Raw genomic sequence first — 19,088 nt, 5'->3', positions numbered from 1 at the left:
AATTGAATTAAACACTTTAATGTGCTCATAAATGTGGAAAGAATACACCCTCCCCCCTAAGAAACAGGAATAGATATTGATCTGTAAGCTAGAAACCTCCTTATAGTTTAGTAATAACAGCTATAATTTTGATTTTTTTTTTTAATGGGCAACGTTTTATTGTTCGGTTGGTTTGCTTTTTTTTTTCATTGCAGAGCTTTTGAATAGTAATTATTTATGGGGCTTTGAAAGATACAAATAACCAACTGATGTTCCATACTTTATATTAAATAACATGCAGATTTCAGAAGATGTACATGGTCCTCCACTGTTACTTAAAAGAAACACTAAAGTAAGGTTGGTCCTTTCTTTCAGTGCTGCTTTATGGAGTTTGAAATACAGCCCAAAACTTTATCCCAAGAAGAGGTAACAAGGATGTGGACATGCACATACAAGCAGCAATAATGTGAATAAATAAAGCACAGTGGATATAATTTCATTTTTCTTCCCGTTGTTTTTCACATCATTATTCTTTGTTAGGAAAAAAATAGTGAAACAGATTAAAAGCAAAAATTCTACTGAGGATCTCATAAACTTTCACATCAGCACAAAAATATTATTATAAAGAAAGAGAAGTAGGGGGATAAGGGGGAAACTAATGGGACTTGTAAGCACTAAATTTATAAAAAAATCTAGTTTATGCGATGCATTAAAGTCAGTCTGAATTATTAAGAGAAACTCCCTTTGTGTCCCCAGATGCTTTACAACATCTGTGTAGTCCATATCAAAAGTTCTGAATGCTTTGTGCTAGAGTCACAGTCATCGATGAAGCACAAATTTAAGACGACAGGTAAAAGAGGTCTATGTGACTAGGGATTGATAATGGTCCACTGGGCTGTCCACCTTTATGTTACTAGTTCAAATCCAACCCAGTTAAAATAACAGAAGCTGGTGAGGTCTGAGAGCTGTTCAGTGGCCCATGTGAAACGAACGCAATGATTTGGACCAGCACCCTGTGGACTAGCAGTCAAATCACAACTCTTGCTCCTGCCTATTTTTCAGGGTGACTCCTTAGACTTCAACAAAGAGGGGAAAAAAAAGCCCTAGGAATACCATCTACCTCCTCCACAAGCAGTAAATACCATAAGCTTAAGGGCATTTACATTTATTACAGAACAGCGATTTATATTGCAGTAGCACCAGTGGACCTTGTCTGCCATCAGTATGAGCTATGAGCACACGAAAAGAGATGACTCCCTCTTCAAAAAGACAGGTATTATACTTATGAGAAAGGACAGAAGAACAATTCAACTCTATGGATTGTATTTATTCTTAATTGCAATTCTCTGCCCCAGCCATGCTACACTGAAGGAAGGCTTTCAGCACCCCACTCTTCCAAGCTCTGAAGTTTCAATACTTTATGCTTAGAATAAATGCATCAGGAAGTGATTTTGAAAGCATATTCATACAACCAGGGCATTTGCTTACATTACTAGTATTATTATATCTGATATATATATGTATATATATAAAAAATAGATTCTACTACAGATTTGAAATATTTTCTCAAGACTATTTAAAGCCTTGAAAATAGTCCTTACTAACGAAAAGCTTAACTTCTGTCCCTATTACAAGTGCAACAGAATTTTGGCGCCGCTGCTTTGCAGTACCACACCAGATAATCTGCAGATCAGCATGACTCTTGGGGCCCTCCCCCTGCCATGTAGCCCTGGGAGAGGGGCCCTGGGGAGGAGACACGGGGTTTCCCTGCCCCTGCTCAGTCTCGTTCCCCATTGGTTGTTTTGTGTTCCCCTGCACGGGCAAGGACCCTCAGGTCCCGTGATTGCCACAGTTCCTCGGCAGATCCTCGGCCATGTGGCTGGGGAAATAAACATCTCTCTGAAACACCTATCAAGAATCAGTCCATACATATTTCTTTTCCATGGGCCTCGTTGTTTGATACACGTGTTGCAGTATCCGCGCTGTAACAAATGGTGGGGAAATGCGAGCAGAACGATCCCTGATCCCTAAGAACAGCGACTGATTTGTGAGTAAACTCTGGATTTCTCTTCTTGGTTTTGTTTTGGTATTCCATCTCTATACTATGGAGGAACCGTGGAAAGACTCTTGGCTCTCAGAGCCACATATGGACATTTATCTTAAACTTGAAAAGATTATTGAACAATGATTTGTAAATTTTAGCTTAATTCAAGCTCAAAAGGAACTGAAACACTTCCTTTCATGGTTGTTTAAGAACTTTTTCTATGTTTCTTGGGATTTAATTCTTACCAAAGACACTTGGAAGACTGTTTGGACACAGTTAATTTCTGAGTCAAAATACATGCTGATGGAAGAATATTTTAGTGAATATTATTTAATTACCGAGACGGTTGAGCAATGTCAGCTGTGTCTTGGCGAAGGGAAGCCTGCCTCAGAGTCCGTGTGACCCAGGCCACATGGACCGAGCGCCCTCCGAGCAGCAGCGAGGCAGTTCCAGCGCAGGCGGAGCAGCGCGAGCTGCAGTGTTGGCGGCGGAGCGAGGCGTGGCAGGAGCGGTGCGACCCAGCAGTGCCCGCACGGCCCCGCGCAGTGCGTGGTGGAGTGAGCCCTGTGAACGCCCAACCAAGAGGGACGACGCGTGGGCGGCTGCTGGCGGCGATGGTGGCGGAGCGGAGCCACACCCAGCTGAAACGCGCGCTGGAGCAGGGCGCGGGGGGGTCGTCGCTCGGGGGCCTGACCGAGACGTGGGTGCGGCCCCAGGCAGCGGCAGTGCAGCTGAGACCAGAGGAGAGGGCACGCAGGGAGCTGAGCAGCACAGCCCGGACCGGCTCAGCCCAGCCGGCCCGAATGCAACCCTGGGAAGAGCGCGCAGGCACGAGCAGCCCCGACAGCCCCGGCAGCACTGACAACCCTGGCAATTCCAACACACGAATGACCGAAAGAAAAAGAGAAAGCAAAAACGCAGCGAGACAGAAGACAGCAGCCACTCGAAAAAGGAAAACATCACCCTAGCTAAGGTTTTAGGAATAGTAAAATGGTATAATGTTAAACAAAATTATGGTTTTATAACAAGATGTGACAACCAGCAAGACATAATCGTTCACAGAACTGCTATTAAAAAGAATAACCCTGAAAAATGCATCCCAGGCTTGGGAGATGGGGAGGTGGTGGAGTTCAAAATTGTGAAAGGAAGAAAAGGGTTACAAGCAGCAGAGGTTACTGGGCCTGATGGTGTTTCTGTAAAAGGCAGTATAAATGCTAAAAATCGTAGTCATGTTAGACAATATCTCCATTATAAGCCCCCCCTACAGTCTCCATTTCCTAATCCCACCTTTCCCTTTTATCCTATATCCTCTTACCCTCAGTGTATTCCCAATTCATTTTCTCACCCACGGTTTCCCTCACAAAACCATGCCTTTGCCAATTGTTTCCCCAAAAATCCCTTTCCAATGCCGAGTGGGGGATGAAGAGGGGGAGGGAAGAAATTAAGTATTGTTGTTTAGAGTTCCAACAAGTACAAATAGCAGAAACCCTCTCCTGCCTCAGTTTCCCCACAAAACATGCCCAGAGAGTCCTGTCTCCCTTCTGTCAGCCTTAAGATGCTCCAGAGAACCTGTTTGGACATTTAAAGACTCAGGAGGGTGGCTTGTTTTGTTTTGAAGCTGTTCTTGTTATGTTTATCCAGTTGTTTCCAATGTTAAGTTTTAAATCTCTTTCTGTTAAAAATAAATGGGTGAAATGTTGGGGCCCTCTCCCTGCCATGTGGTCCTGGGAGAGGGGCCCTGAGGGGAGGCATGGGATTTCCCTGCCCCTGCTCAGCCTCGTTCCCCATTGGTTGTTTTGTGTTCCCCTGCACGGGCAAGGACCCTCGGGTCCCATGATTGAGCAGTTCCTCGGCAGAGCCCCAGCCATGTGGCTGGAGAAATAAATATCTCTCTGAAACATCTATCAAGAATCTGTCCATATATATTTCTTTTCCTCGGGCCTCATTGTTTGATACGCATGTTGCAGTATCCGTGCTGTAACACATGACCACATCTGATCACTTTTACTCTAAAACAGACAAAAACCTCAATGACAGATGAGAGAACAACACTTAAATCAGAGGAGGACACAGAATATTTTTAAAGAAAAAAGGCTACTAAAGGTCATATACTATAGATGCTAAAAAAGCTAGCAGAGAAATTTTTCCAGGTTTCCAGCATCTTGTGAAGTTTTCTTTTCTCACGCAAGCTAGCTGAAAACAGTGTAAAGGTATATGTAAGCCAAGACTTTATCTCACAGGTGCAAACTTGTTATGCACAGTCTTGTTATGGTACACTGAAGAAAATATTTTGAAATGGGTGTCGTAGCATTCAGCCAATCACTCTGAGAGGTGGATGGTCAAGTGACCAATAGCCTTAGCCATTCTTGCAAATCAAGTTATATAAACAAGTTTGTAATTAATTAAATAATCCCATTTTATCCTGGACTTGAATTCTGTCATTCTTCTCGCCATCCCTGCAGACAGCAGTGACAATATACAGTACAGCTAAAAGAGACAGTCCCATAAAATAGAAAAAGAAGAAAGTAACTTGTGGGCTTTTAAAACTTAAAGCAAAATAAATGTCCGTTTATTTAACATTCTTGGTTTGCTTTGTAAAAGTTTTATCATTAAATTCATACTGTCCTTATCATTCCCAAATGATTTGGGCATTTTTAAGAAAAAAATGAAATTGAAAGACTTCAAAATTATGTTAGGGGAATTTAACTCTTTAATCTCACTGTGTTTGCATCTCAGTTGTCAGATGCTTTTTGAAATTAAAAGCTTTTCAAAATAAAAGTTTGGAGACTGAATTCATGGCCCTGCTCTTTACCCTTCCTCCCTCTGGTCTTTCTGAAAGCCAACTGTCTGTCCCAGGGATCAATGTACATATATTTAGACCACAACACAATTAGATTTGTATGTTTCAGCACCTACGTTGAGGTGCTTGGAAACACTTTGCATTTTCTACTACATTACTGGCATAAATGTTGATTTTGGTAAGCTTATTTTTCAGACTCAGAAGCATATTTAATCTTGTGATTAAGAGCAAGCACACCAGGTGAACAGCACAAAAACTTTCAGGACCCTGTTTGCCTGATGGGGAGAGCAACTTTTTGGTGTAAATTTAACATGGCAACATGAATCCAAATTTAAAGCATTGATTAGTAGCTGTCAAAATACAAAAACCCAAAGTAAGGGATCCATCCTTACTTTCAGCCTGTTGTGCAACTATATACAGTAACACCAAGCTAAATTCAGAGATAATAGAAATGATGGATAAACAATATAGCAGTAACACACATTTTTCCATGCTAGGTGCAGCAGAAAGACAAGGATGAAGCCAGAAAATAAAACTCGACAGTGCAATTTAAGACTTATGGACTTCCTGAGATGAGTTTGCCTACTGCAACTTTCCCACCTGTTACTTCAATATCTTATATAAACTGCCCCGTATTCAAACATACTTCAACAATGCACAATTTACTCACTCGTATATATTATTTACCTATAAAAATTATTTTTATCATTATATTGCCAAAGATTTCTACCTAAAAACTACATGGATATTGTGCCAAGTCCTTAGAATGTATTTTGTAATATATGGTGTAGATATTCCCTAATAGAATTTCAACAGATCTCCTGGGATGAGATTAAAACCACAGCTTAGATGTGTTATGAAGAAAGGAACCTGAGACATTTACACACAACCTTGATTGGAGAATCTGAAGAGGCCTGAATGAAAAGTAACATCTGTATTACTGGCCTGACAGAAAAGATGGGGACTAAGAAAACAAGCGGTAATGAGGGACTAAGAGGGAAGCCTTTTTTTTATAATGCCTGTCTTGAGCTGTTATTATAATATCTGGAGTACAGATGTAAATCTGGGTCAGCAGCACAGACATGTCAACTGCATCTATTTGTGGATAAGACTGTAGAGGTGATGTGTAAAAGGAGAGGAGAGATGGGTCAGAACTAAAAATCCTTAGGATTTTGGCAGAGTTAGATCAGGAAGCTTCAAAGGATGAATGAAAGGATTAGGGGGAAAACAAGACAAGAATGGAGCCAAAGATACAAACTATGATGAGATTTAAAGAGATCAAAACTAACAGTGTGAGAGGAGGAGGAAGAATTGGCTAAGAGAGAATCATTAGGTAGTTTTGTGAGAGTGGTTTCAGCTAACCAGAAGCTCAGAAGCCAATGTGAAGGAGTTTACGATAGCACTGGAAATCACCTACTTTGAACACAACAGAATGTGAATGCACAAACAACAAAAGTGATCATGGAGCAACAGGAAGTGACAGAGAGGTAAATAGAGTCAGGATGGCTTTCTAAGAATTGGGAATGTTAATAAAGACTAATATAGTCTTAAATTATGAACGGAAGCAGTTAGAAAGACATGGTCAAGAGAAAACCAGGAAAAAATGACAGCAAGTGTAAGAGAGGTATGGAAATAGGGTAAAAAGGGATGACTGTGAAAAAAAAGAAGAGTTAGAGAAGAATAGATGAGAAGCATCTGCATCAAAATACCAGTAAACAGTAACATATCTAGTTAGCTGTACAAAAACAATATAAAAAGAATCACAATGAGGGTGGAACAGGGTACACATAAAGACAGAGCCTGTGGAATCTGGAAGCTCCATCCTTGGAGACATTGAAAGCAGTACGAAACTCCAAGCAATCTGATCTACCTTTGAAGCTGGCTCTGCTTTGAGAAAGAGGGTGGATTAGCTGACCTTCAGAGATCTGTTCCAGCCTGAGTTATTCTGTGTGAGAACAACAGAAGAGTGGTGAATAGACTGAAGAGATGGAATAATCATTTCACACTTTGTGTGTGAAGAAATCCTCAGGTTTTTAATGTAGCTGGATGTACAATATGGGCTCTTAGAAGGTACTTTCACATCCAAAAGTGCAGTAAGTATCTAGTGTTATTTCCAGAAGTGTTTATACACAAGCCTCAGCAATGGAGGTGAGCTTGCCCAAACAAGCAGTTTAGCAGTCTGGTCCTTTATAAAATCCTAGTCAGTACTATATATGTCCTAAAGAATGTTAATCATCTTTGAAATCTAACTTCAAGATACCAAGATATGTGGATCCAAACTGGAAACTAAAGGAAACTGATGGCAAAACTAGACATAAATAACAATTTAATAGATAGATTTCCTAAAAAATTCTCTCTATTCATGCTTCAGTGGTCAATAATTAGTAAGAGAAGTATAAATAGGTTGGAATTCTTTTATCATAGTTGAAAGCAATATATTTCTGGAAATCTCAGCTCTTTCAAGAATAATAGATTTTTTTTTTTAATGAATATGAAACATTCCTAAATTAGTGACCACACCCAAATTTCAGAGTCTCTTGCCTCTCTGGAAAAGACTAAATAGGCTAACAATATGGGATCTGGATAAATCCTTCCTCAAGATTAGATTTTACATCAAGATTAATATTTGACATCAGAGACATGTTCAATGGGCCATGTGAGTAGATCAAAATCCCAGACGTTATCAGGGTTTTGGAAGTTTAGAGAAAGGAAGCATGATGACAGTGCCAGGAGTGTGCTGTAACAGAATGTTCGATTTTCCAGGTTACTTTACGCTGCCCTTCTTCCAAGGAAAGAACAGCTGCAGGAGAAGACCCGCACTTCTAAAGACACTTTTGCTGGTAAATCATACTTTACATATGTGTGCTGCCAACCAAAATACATGTTCTGAAGTTTCAATGTCCAACGGCTAAAAGTATAAACCAGAGACCAGATTCCTGACTATGCCAAATAAGACAGTAAGGATCACAACTTCAGTGTAGAATCTTCTGAAACAGCATTCATGCAGTTAAAAGGAATTTAGGGGCTGCTCCAATATTTTCCAGCTGCTCGCAGCCATCACAGCTTGGTCATATACTAAGTAATTATTAACACAAGGTAAATGTAGGAAAAATGGTGATTGGAAGCATATCTGGTTGGAATATAATCTGCTCTTTTTGTAAACTGAAGATTCAAGTTCTTTCAAATTAAACATTAAAAACCCCCCAAAAAACTACCATTTCTAATCTTTAGGAACCACTGGTAGAGTTTTACTGCAAGTTTACAGCAAGTTTTACTGCTGAATATTCAAAAATATATATTTCTCAGAGGTATCCTGTAAAATAAAAAGGTCTCTAAGTAATAATAACACCAGGAAAACTTAGTGGCACATGATCTTAATCAAACTAGCAAGCATAGGTGTAGCAAAATGCTCTCTTAACACATTCTGTATCAACACAATCAAAGCTGCTTATTTAGGTAACAAAAGGATAATTTTGTGATGTTAACATCTCCTGCCTTTAACAAGTCAAGAATCAGCACGTGACTCCAGCTGAACAAGGAACTTCTCACCAAACCATGGTAAATAAAGAATATTTGCTTTTCAAAGGTTTACCTAAGTACATAGAATCATTTAGGTTAGAAAAGACTATCAAAATCATAAAGCTCAACATTAGCCCAGTACTGCGAAGTCCACCACTAAACCATGTCCCTAAATCCCTCCTCTACACATCTTTTAACTACCTCCTGGGATGCTGACTCAACCACTTCCCTTGGCAGCCAGCTAAGGGAAAGGAGAAATGCATGAAAAATACTTTAGTAGAACACAAGCTTTCTAACTGAGGATAATACTCTCTTAGTATCAATGTGTATTTCATTTCACTTTTTCCAATTTTAGCTTGGTTTGTGCTCAAGTACTTTTATGCATCACTCAAACAGAAACAAAACAGGTAATAATGTTGCACATCATTATGGAGTGCAAACTCAGTTATGATGGACCCCAAGCATCCTAAAGCCTCCTCAAGAATTGGAAGTAGATTTGTCTTTTACTTTTCAGGAAATGAAAGAGCTTTCTGATCTTAGATATGCTTGGCACTGGTAAATAGAGTAGTCACTGAGGGACTACTCACATAATTAAGGTTGTAGAATCAGGCTTGTAATTCTTAATTTTAAAAAATCCCTTTCTGGATTCAGACCAAATAAGCAGAATTTGGCCTGTTTTCTATTAAAAATGTAAAAGTATGAACTCAAACATGTTTTTCAGGATAAAAAAGATTCTGTAAAGGAGTATTTCTTTTTAATATTGTGCCATGTGTGAAATTCTGCATTTAACATGAATATTTGTACTAATGTAGTGGGAGGACAGCATTTACTAGCTCCAGGAAAATTCATTACTTTTCTACACTGATCATATTCCTGGTCCACAGCTACATTTTAAGCCATGCTTTGGCAAGAAATACAGCCAGCATGACACTTTGTCCCATTTTCCTCTACTGTACATGAAGTAGATTGATTTTGCATGTCTTCAGTCTACTTAGAGAAAACAGTTTAGTCTTGGTTGATGTTTTTCTGAGGACTCATTTTCTTGACTGCCAGCTCATAGCAGCTGGGATCTACAAAATTTCCAACTGCCTGGAGAAGGAAGGGATTAATGCTGCTTTTCCTTGTTGTCCAGTGTGACTTAGCATGGATAGGCCCTTAGCTCTACAAAATGCTGGCCTGTTAGTCAATACTTAAGACCAGTGTGAATTGGGAACTGCCCTATGTGCTTAAAGCTGAGTGAAGTGGTCGTGGCTGTCGAGGCTGTCATTGATCTGGGCTTTACACACTTTTTGTCTTAACCCTTCATAGGAAAATCAGTGAATTTTGACAGCACGTAAACCTACATCATTATCCTTTCTGTGAGCTGAAATCTGGCCATGCTTTTTAAGCAAGTTTTGCAGCAAGAAAAGAGACTCAACTCACTTCCACAAAGGTTGAATTCTGTTGTTAGAACAACTCCTTCCCAGAAGACAGACAGGTCTTCTCGTAGTAAACTTAACTTGGCAATAATTTTAGAACATCTCAGCATAGACAGCGATGGAGTATGTCCTTAAATACACACACCTGAGCAACAAAGCAGTGAGGACACAGTTGTATCAACAGAGCTCGCATTTGCCTTGGGCTACCCCAACTATGAAGACAAACAGGACATCGTAAAGCATGATGAGTACAGGATGGTCAGTGCCGAGCTCAGTTCCTCTGTGTTACAGCTAAGCTCTTCCTAGCTCCACAAATAATTCCTCTTGAGTTGCCATTCAGATCAAAGAACTACTTCACACAACTCAGAGACTCCTGTTGTGAAAACAGATGTATATTTTTTCTTCTCCATAGACTAGTTATCTATTTGCACTATATTTGACTGTGACTTCATTCATCTTGTCATTAGTACATGCACTCTCAGTGTCTCCCGCCTTCATGCAGCCCAGAAGACCCTTTACAGTGACTTGGGGCAGACAGTTCAAAGAGAGAAGCTACTGCATGTAATGCACAAATGTAAAGTATAAAGAGAAGATAGAGGGAATTCTGGAGGAACAGCAGCAATGCTGAAATATGAGCAGTAGTAAGGAGCTGTGAGAAGCTCAAAGGTAATATAACACATGAAAGCATGAACATTACTTAAGAGGAGAAGAAGATAATAAAACAGTGAGGAGAACTGTGCAAACAAAGGTTTTGAAAAATTCAGTTGTCTTAGGTTTAAAACCTCCCAACCCATCAATGATAGTTCTCATATGAGACATACCATCAGTATTACAGTACTCATACAAGCTATAATACTATACTAGGTTGAGTATAATTATTTTTTTCCTTCTTTCTATGGTATCTGTGAAGCAACTATTTTAATATCTGTGAGACAGTGCTATTCCCATTTTATTGATAAGGAACTGTGTCACAGAGAGACAAGAGCAGACAGATGTGAGCAAGGCAGGGAACTGAGAACAAATCTCCCATAATTATTCTAATCAATCTAACCATCATTATCGTCTTGCCCCAAATCCAATATCCTTGCCCTCATTTAAAATATTTCCCACAGATTACCTTATGAAGTTTAGGCTGTTCTGGCATCTATTTTTCCCCTGGCTTTTATTGATCTTCCAAGTTTCTTGCCAGGAAAAGAACAAGGCATCAAGATGAGAAAGCAAAGTGCAATGGAGTAAAAGAGCCAGAAACTGTGGAAGAAGCAGAGGGCAGTCTTGAGAGGCTTCCAAGATACTGTGCATTTTGAAAGCGTGGAAATGAAATACAATAATTAAACAATGCAAAGTGAGTTTTTTCCAGTGCTACCTTGTTTCCTTTCACATAGGTTACCACATTTCACATGAAGATATTAGCTCAGTCCCTCTCAGACCTGGTTAGAAATTATAGAAATATTTCAGAAGTTATGCAAAGCTTTACAACTTATGAAGGTCAGACATAAATGCACCATTGTCTGATATTTTAAACTTAAGATAAAATAATGAGTAGGCCTTCTTCATCTAGAGTGATTCAAGAGTATGCAGCCTATGTTAAGCAAGATACGACATTACATAAACCAGTGATCCCCTCTACATTCAAATCTTATATGAGTGTGCAATAAGTAAACTGAATAGTATCTGGCACTGTACAATTCCCACAACTTGATATTGCAGCATTTTTCTGCATAGGCTCTGTCCAAGTTAATACATAACATTAACATTCTTCTGAGTGGTGAAGAGATTAACCTGCCCAGTTGTTACTGGGATGTGTCGAGAGGGGCATCCGTAACTCAAATAACTGGTAGGTTTAATTTCTGAATAGGCTGAATTCTGGGGTTGTACCCATGCAACATCCCAGAAGTCTGGTTTCATCTAGCAGAAACTATCTGGATTCAAGACTAATGATCAGATAAAGTATGACCACCAATGGAGAAAAAAACGCAGAAATGCCTAAGTAGAAGCAGACATGATATGGATCCAACAGGAATAGAAAGGTTTGCCTGGAGTAGCATCAGGTCTTGAGTATCAGTCATGGGTGCATAGCTTCTGTCTCCTATACTTAGATTTAAGTCCAAATTTTGAGCAAAGAAATGAAGCTCGTGCAAGGTTGTCCTAGAATGAGCAGAGGCTCTGCTCTCAAATTTACAATGGCATTTACAAATGTGAAGAGAGTTCTATCAGTTCCCGACTGCACAAAGGAAAATGAAGCAGCAGACAGGAAAAACAGGGGAAGAGCCAACATTTCATAGCAGTATTTGGAACAGGAGTGCAAAGAAACAAATGATAGATGGTTGGAGGTACAGAAACTGAAAACACAGCTTGACAATGGAATTCTGGCTGAAGAGCCAGTGGGAATGAGAAAGATGTACACAAGCCTGGGGATCCAGCCCTGGAGGAATGAGGGATGAAGACATACAGACTGTATGAAGGTACTCAGGACAGGAGGTAAAGAACAAGTACCTAGACTATGCTTATGGTGAAAAAAAAGAACATGGAACAAGAAGCCAGTGGGGCAGTGATAAATAGAACTGTTGTCCTTAGGACACAGAACTGGGTTACACTCAAGGGTTTTAACAGATAGTGAAGAGGGGTAGGAAAGGTCACTGAGAACTGAGTAGAGAATCAATAATGACTGAAAACGCCTTATGGGTCTTCTGGAAATCAAATTTCAGTTTCTCATGATTCCTGTGCCATCAGTAAATATCTGTGTTGTCTGATGGTGGTGAAAATAGGTATCTCACATCTTACTCCTTCAGCAGTAGTTTTTTGCAGAATATTATTCCATGCAACTTGTTTAATAAAAAAATGGTACAACATGGTGTGGAGGATTTTAAGGTTCCAACCATCTCAGAATTCAGACAGGGGTTGAGACATTCTCTGAAGTTTCTAGTTTTAAATGCTAAGTGAGTACTCATTATCTTTCCCTCTGTCTCTCTATTTCTGTCTCTCTTTCTCACACAGACACATTTTCAAAATAAGTTTTTTAACATGACCAGATCCAGAACAAAGGTGCCAAAAGTGCCAGGTTGCCTATACAACCAAATTTTCCCTCATCTTGTGAATGGGCATGGAGACTAATGGCATGACTCATATCTATCATTTCCAGAACACACCTGCCTTATACAGTGCACAAGATGGCCTTGCTGCAAGGATGAATCAGAACTGTGTACTGAAGATGGCTCATCTGGTAAAGAATTTTGAAAAAATGCACTAAAAAATGGGACTACAACAAGAACAAGAATAGTTAAAGTAATTGGATGTCAGTCTAGAAAGCAGGATTCTATCTTTTCTTGACATAAAATTTCCATTACAGTAATTCAAACCAGCTTTTCCACAGGTGGTCACTGAAAGTATACTCTTCATTTTCCACGTGACTCACTGAGATGAGGCATTTGAATTTGCAGAAGAGATGAATGTTCAGACATAGCTGGAGACCGGAAGACCTGAGCTGGAAAACTTCCGTGTGACAGTAATGAGTCAAGGCTTTTGGACCTCAGCAGCTCAGGATGGTCCTGTAGATTAGTGGCACCTTTTAAACACAGTATTCTGGGTCATGGTTCCCCAGCCATAAAGTGGAAATCATACTGTCTTCCAATCTCAGAGGCCTACAGCAGTGCTAATTTAATGTTTTCTCATCACTTAGGCACTATAGTGATCCTAGGAAAATCCCAACAGGAAATTAATAGTAATTACTAACTATGTCTCCAGAGCAGGGCTTAAATATTCTGTTGTAAACAAGGTGTGAGGCCACCTTGTTTACAACAGAATATTTAAGGACTCTGAACAATGTCATGGAAACAAAATATGGAACAGCTGCTCATTAAGTGACTATCTTATATTCTGTGAATGGGATGAGGAAAAGATTTTGTAAGAAAAAACAATATGTGATCATGTAATTAAAGAAGTCTTCACAATGCATATGCATGGAGGAGATTAAATTAACTTGCCTTAACAAAGTTAATTCTGGTGCATATTGGCTTTAGAGTGTTTGGACTCCTTAATGTAGATTTTACACACACAATATGAAATAACTGAAGATCCTGCTGAGATCTGATTAAAGGACATATATTAGCCATCTGTATTTTATTCACCCAGTTCAAAACAGAATTTACTTTCAACTATTTGAAATGCAATGCTGGAATGAGTTATAACAACTGGAATATAGGAGTGACTATTTCATTACCAATTATTCCTATTTTCTACAGAAAGTTTGGATTTTAGCCAAAAACTTCCTTTAGCATCATAAATGGCAGAAGAAGCAGGTTAGAGGCCATCTTCTATGTAATACGCTACAGCACAGTAGTTCCTGCAGCCTACCATTGTCACTTAAATTAATTAAAGTACATTAATTCATGACAAAATTTATGAATGATTCTCACAAGAGTACATTCAACTTCCATTAACTTCAAGAGATGTGGAGCCAACACATGGCTATTTTTATCAGTCCTGCTCAAATACATACAAGTGTAAGCCAAATCAAACCCTTGCCTCCATTTTTTCATATGGATGTGACTTTCTCTTCGTCAAAACCACAGGCTCCTTGTGTACATATGGGTAGATATAGATGTATCTGTATATCTATCTGACCAATTAAGTGGCTTTCATTTGAAATATTCTGTCCTCTAAGAATGACTGTGTCTCTTACACCAGCATATTTAATCAAAGATCATATTGTGTAGTATGAGTTCATTCTTTACTTTCTCTTGGACTCAAAGATATTGATGCCTTAGGTTTTAACTTCTATGTTTTTCAAATCCTGTACTGTCTAGTGTAATTTCTGAAGCTTCTTGTAGCCTGTTAACTACTGTTCTCTCATGATAGTTAGACATAACAAGCCTCTCCAAGCTTGCTCTCCAAGGATACCCAGATTGTCCTAGGCCCAAAATGTGTAAACTAACACCTTAAGAAGGGGGGTAAACTTGGGGTAGTTACATCATTAGCTGGGGTTGTAATTGGAGAATTAATCCTGACATGCAAATGGACCAAACTTTAAAAAGTGTGAAGAACTCATGGCTCAGGGTCTATCTTGGGTGCAGCCTTTTAACTTCCAGGGTGTACCTTGAAAGCCCTTCAAATAAATACCTACCTTTATTCCCTTATTCTTGTCTAGTCTGTGATTTTAGGCGGCTATCTCAGGCATCAATATGACACATCACATTCATAATATATAGCTACATATTTAATGTATTATTTATACATATTATTTAAGGTAGAACCTCAGTTTTAAAGATGCTTCCTGGTTTTGTTTCTGTGTGTACTGCCTGGCTTACCAGAGCTAAGTTATGTGTCTTGATGATGAATAGACAGACCGCATAGAAGATTTCACTTTTCTAATCTCTTATATAAAGAACACAGAGCCAGCTCAGTGGGTACTTCAGAATGTATACCGTACACATTTGTAAACCTCAGAAGGTTAAGTTCCTGCCACTCCTGTGTCATTTAACATACCTTACCTCTTAAATTTTAGATTCCTTAGCTTTGCATTCATAAACAAATTTTAAGACAAAGTGCTTGTTACCATCAAAACAGTTTTTCACCCTGAAAATTTTAGCACATGGGCACTTCTTTGGGTGCCTACAAACTACAGCAATCATAATTCCAGTCCTAATTGTCAAACTATTGCAATCATAATTCCTCTGTCTCAGCTCTAGACCTCGTTGTTCCCTCAGGACGGGGAGAAGAGGGGCAGGAACCATTCTCTTCTCTTTGGTGACCAGTAACAGGACTCAAGGGAATGGCATGGAGCTGTGACAGGGGAGGTTTAGGTTGGATATTCTCAAAAGGTTCTGGAACACTGAAACAAGCACTGGAACAGGCTCCCCAGAGAAGTGGCCACAGCACCAAGCCTGAGAGAGCTCAAGAATTTGGACAATGCTCTCAGGCACATGGTGTGACTCTTGGGATGGTCCTGAATTGGACTTCCATGATCCTTGTGGGTTGCTATCAAACCAGAATACACTGATTCAATGATAATTACTATCCCTTATCTTTTAGAAACTTTTAGATATCTGACACAGTATACAATCAGCAGCAGATATGGAAAGGTCTACAGTACCAGAAGGATTTCAAAATTAAATACAATATTTAAAATGCAAATAAAATTTCTCAGCTGCATTTTGGATCCTTTTCACCCCTGACTCCATATCAATATCAGATATATATTTTATTGCATTGATCTTATTCTCCATACCAAACAGAGAGTATTGACTATTTCAGCGCCTCTCACAATTTCACACAGCATTTTGCAAGTTCAAGTTCATTTAGTACAGTCCTGGTATTGCTGTCTTTAAAGTTAAATGAAATTGCTTGATTTGGATCTTATTTGATCTATAGCAAATAGTTTTCAGGTTGATCAAACAAGCATGTTCCATAGCTATGAGTCTACTTTTACCTTTAACAGTAAGGTCATGGATTCATAGGAAGACTTGGCTTGGAAAGGACCTTAAAGATCATTTCATTCCTAACCCCGTGCCATAGGCAGGGTTGCCACCCACCAGACCAGGTTACTCAGAGCCTCATTCAACCTGGCCTTGAACATCTCCAGGGATGGGGCATCCATCGCTACTCCGAGCAACCTGGTCAGCAATACAGTGACTTTACATAAAGTAATTTAACACCACTTGCACTTGAAGATAAAGTGATTTTAGAACACTAGAACTTACAAAGAAATTTTTGTTTTTGTTTACGCATTTGAAATTACCATAAATGAGGACACCTTAATACTATGACCCTGAAAGACACAGGAAACAAGGTAGATAGTTAATCAATATTTGCGTGTGATTCAACTTAATTTCATGTTTTTGTCTGTGGAATACATTGTAATTCTGCTCCCACTTCCTTTTGAAAACCATGCCACCTATTTAAGTAGCAAAATACAGGTTTTGGCCAAAGTGCCTCACTACCTGAACACAGCTGATCTGTTTCAAGGCAAAAACTGGAACACTGGTCTTCTACTCTTAAGTTTCTTGCTTAATCTCAGACAGTTCTACGTACTCTATTTCTGAAGCCTGAGGGGTTTTTGTTTTTATATACTGAAGTACATTTGAGATTATTTTTGGCATCCTTACAGTGGGTCATGAAACAGCATGTTTTGGCACCTGCTTGCCTCACTAGCAATCTGCTTACTCCAGGCTGTCATCCTTGTGCTACTCCTGGGTATGCATCTGACAAAAGTCTTGCAGGTTTGCTTGGATCTGGAGTTTTGCAAACAATGGGAGAAGAGCAGCATATGAAAAAGCTTCATTGGTGTTTAGGTGACTATTTATTTGTTGATTTTGTATTTTAAATATATAATAAATAATGTTGTTCATTCTTTAATATTCCATTTTATTGATTATGGTTGATACATCAAGCAAACACAACCAAAATGAAGTGAAGATCCTTTCAGCAAAACTCATTTGTTAGCACTTGAAAATATTCACTGTGGAGACTTTCAGGTATATTTGCACTAACAACCTCATCTACTGGGGCATTTGGTGAAACTCTGGCACAAACAGTTATGATTATAATGGAGGAACGATTTAAATTAGTCTATTACCCTAAATTAAATGCATAGCTTCTCTTTCTCCTTGAAGAGATTTCTGAATGAGAAAAAAGTATCTGGTGCTGAAATGGCCCACAAGAACTAACCAAAACCATGGCAAAACCACGTACATACAGATTATTAGCAGAGACTAGTAAAAAAATTATGCCACCGTGGAACCAGTGGAATCACTGATGATATACGTATACAAATTACCTATTCAAAAAATTTAGTCTATCCAATCAACACACCTTAAAAATAAGTTAGGAGAAGGAGGGGTGTAATAATTTTTTTTTAATTTATCACCTCATGGCTACGACTATGAACATGCACCCCAGTGCAGTGAAACCACAAGTTCTAAAGAAAAGCATGCTTCCTGAAGAGTAGGATTTTTTTCCTCTTGACTCTGAACTCTGACTTAGTTCCTATAGACATAAAGTTCATTTCACTTAACTTCAGATATTTGCAATATATGCATCAACATCTAAGCTGATCCCTAGGTTTCCTTTATTCTCTCTAGTAAGGAATGTGCTATTGTACAGTCTGATTCATCTGACCTACTTAGATGTCTACCTTCCAAGGAGATGAATCATGCCCTAAAAGTGTCTATTTCTCTCCACTGACTGTAAAGGCAGCCTAGCCAAAGATAATTTCGATAGAAAAGACATTACATTAGGACAGACAAATTTCACCCCAGAAGCTATGAAAGGAGTAAAACAGGAGTGAATGCTATTTTCAGCAATATTTAACTTCTGTATGATTTTGAAATAGAAATCCATCCACAAGGTCATGTGGGGACAATACTACTGAGAGCTGCTGAGCAGCACAGACTGGTCTCTCCCAAACCACAGGGGAGAGACTCCCTCATGAAATGTGCAAGGTGACCATGAAATGCTAGTATCTACTCCCTCTACACCTTCCCAAAAATGTATTCAGAAGAGAGTGCACTGCTTTCTTTAAATGTTGTTTGCAATAACATTAATACAGAGTCAAAAACTGTACTTGTATTTGTACACAGAAAGGACTGCTGAACTTAGAAGAATATGCTCATAGCTTTGTCCCCCTGCCACATTTTTAAAAACTCTTTTTAAAACAGTTTCTTCCTAGCTTTGATTGGCTAGGAAATGTATACCTTCTCTTGGCTTTAGCTACTTACTGCATAAGAATCTTTATAGTTTTTATCACATTCCTTTCCTTGACATCTTCAGTGCACCGAAGATGAATGAAGTGCTGTACAAATGCACTTCAGTATCTCTTCTGTCTCAGTATGTGAAAGTCTTTTTTTTGTATGTAGACTTGTTAATAAAAGCTTTATTTCTACTGTATAAGAAGCATAGGTCTGACCTAACTAAGCCATGACCCAAACCCTACTTGATCAACAGAGTCTTTCTCTGAACTTCACTTGGCTTTCAAATTAGTCTTCTGCCTTCCTTGGCTTGAAAAGGAATACTTCAGTTAGAGCTATACATAGTCATTCATCTGCAGTGGAAGAAGGCAAAATCTGCCTATGGGTGCTAAGATTTCTTCTGCCCACCAAAAATTAGTACCTTGTATTCTTAAGGACAAATGAATCATTTAAGATGACATAACAAAGCTAAAAATCAGTAGCTAGAAACTAATCAAAATAAAGCTACATGATAACCCTTCCTCAGAAAATGTTAAAATAGGAGAAAATAAGGGATTCAACATTAAGAAGATGTAATTATCTAGCAAAATTATTTTTTACCTCTTCTAATCAAATTACTCCAATACTTCTAAATGTTTGCTGCAAAA

The 19,088-nt window shown here is 38.9% G+C and overlaps 1 protein-coding gene across 16 annotated transcripts in view; it reads right to left on the bottom strand.

The window, feature by feature from the left end:
- Positions 1 to 19,088, bottom strand: part of MYT1L (myelin transcription factor 1 like) — a 315,791-nt gene that overhangs the window by 207,270 nt on the left and 89,433 nt on the right. For 15 of the 16 annotated variants that reach the window (XM_032104530.1, XM_032104529.1, XM_032104533.1 and 12 more), the window contains exon 3: positions 10,878 to 11,008. The exons of the other annotated variant lie outside the window; for it this stretch is intronic. In XM_032104530.1, coding sequence (XP_031960421.1) covers positions 10,878 to 10,904 — 27 coding nt within the window. In that variant the 5' untranslated portion in view covers positions 10,905 to 11,008. The remainder of the gene's footprint in view (positions 1 to 10,877; positions 11,009 to 19,088) is intronic. 16 annotated transcript variants of the gene reach the window in all.

The sequence above is a fragment of the Corvus moneduloides genome, chromosome 3, assembly GCF_009650955.1.
Source record: "Corvus moneduloides isolate bCorMon1 chromosome 3, bCorMon1.pri, whole genome shotgun sequence".
Classification (NCBI taxonomy): Eukaryota; Metazoa; Chordata; class Aves; order Passeriformes; family Corvidae; genus Corvus; species Corvus moneduloides.
Note: the sequence above shows the minus strand (reverse complement) of the source record. Positions and strands in the feature narration are given on the sequence as shown.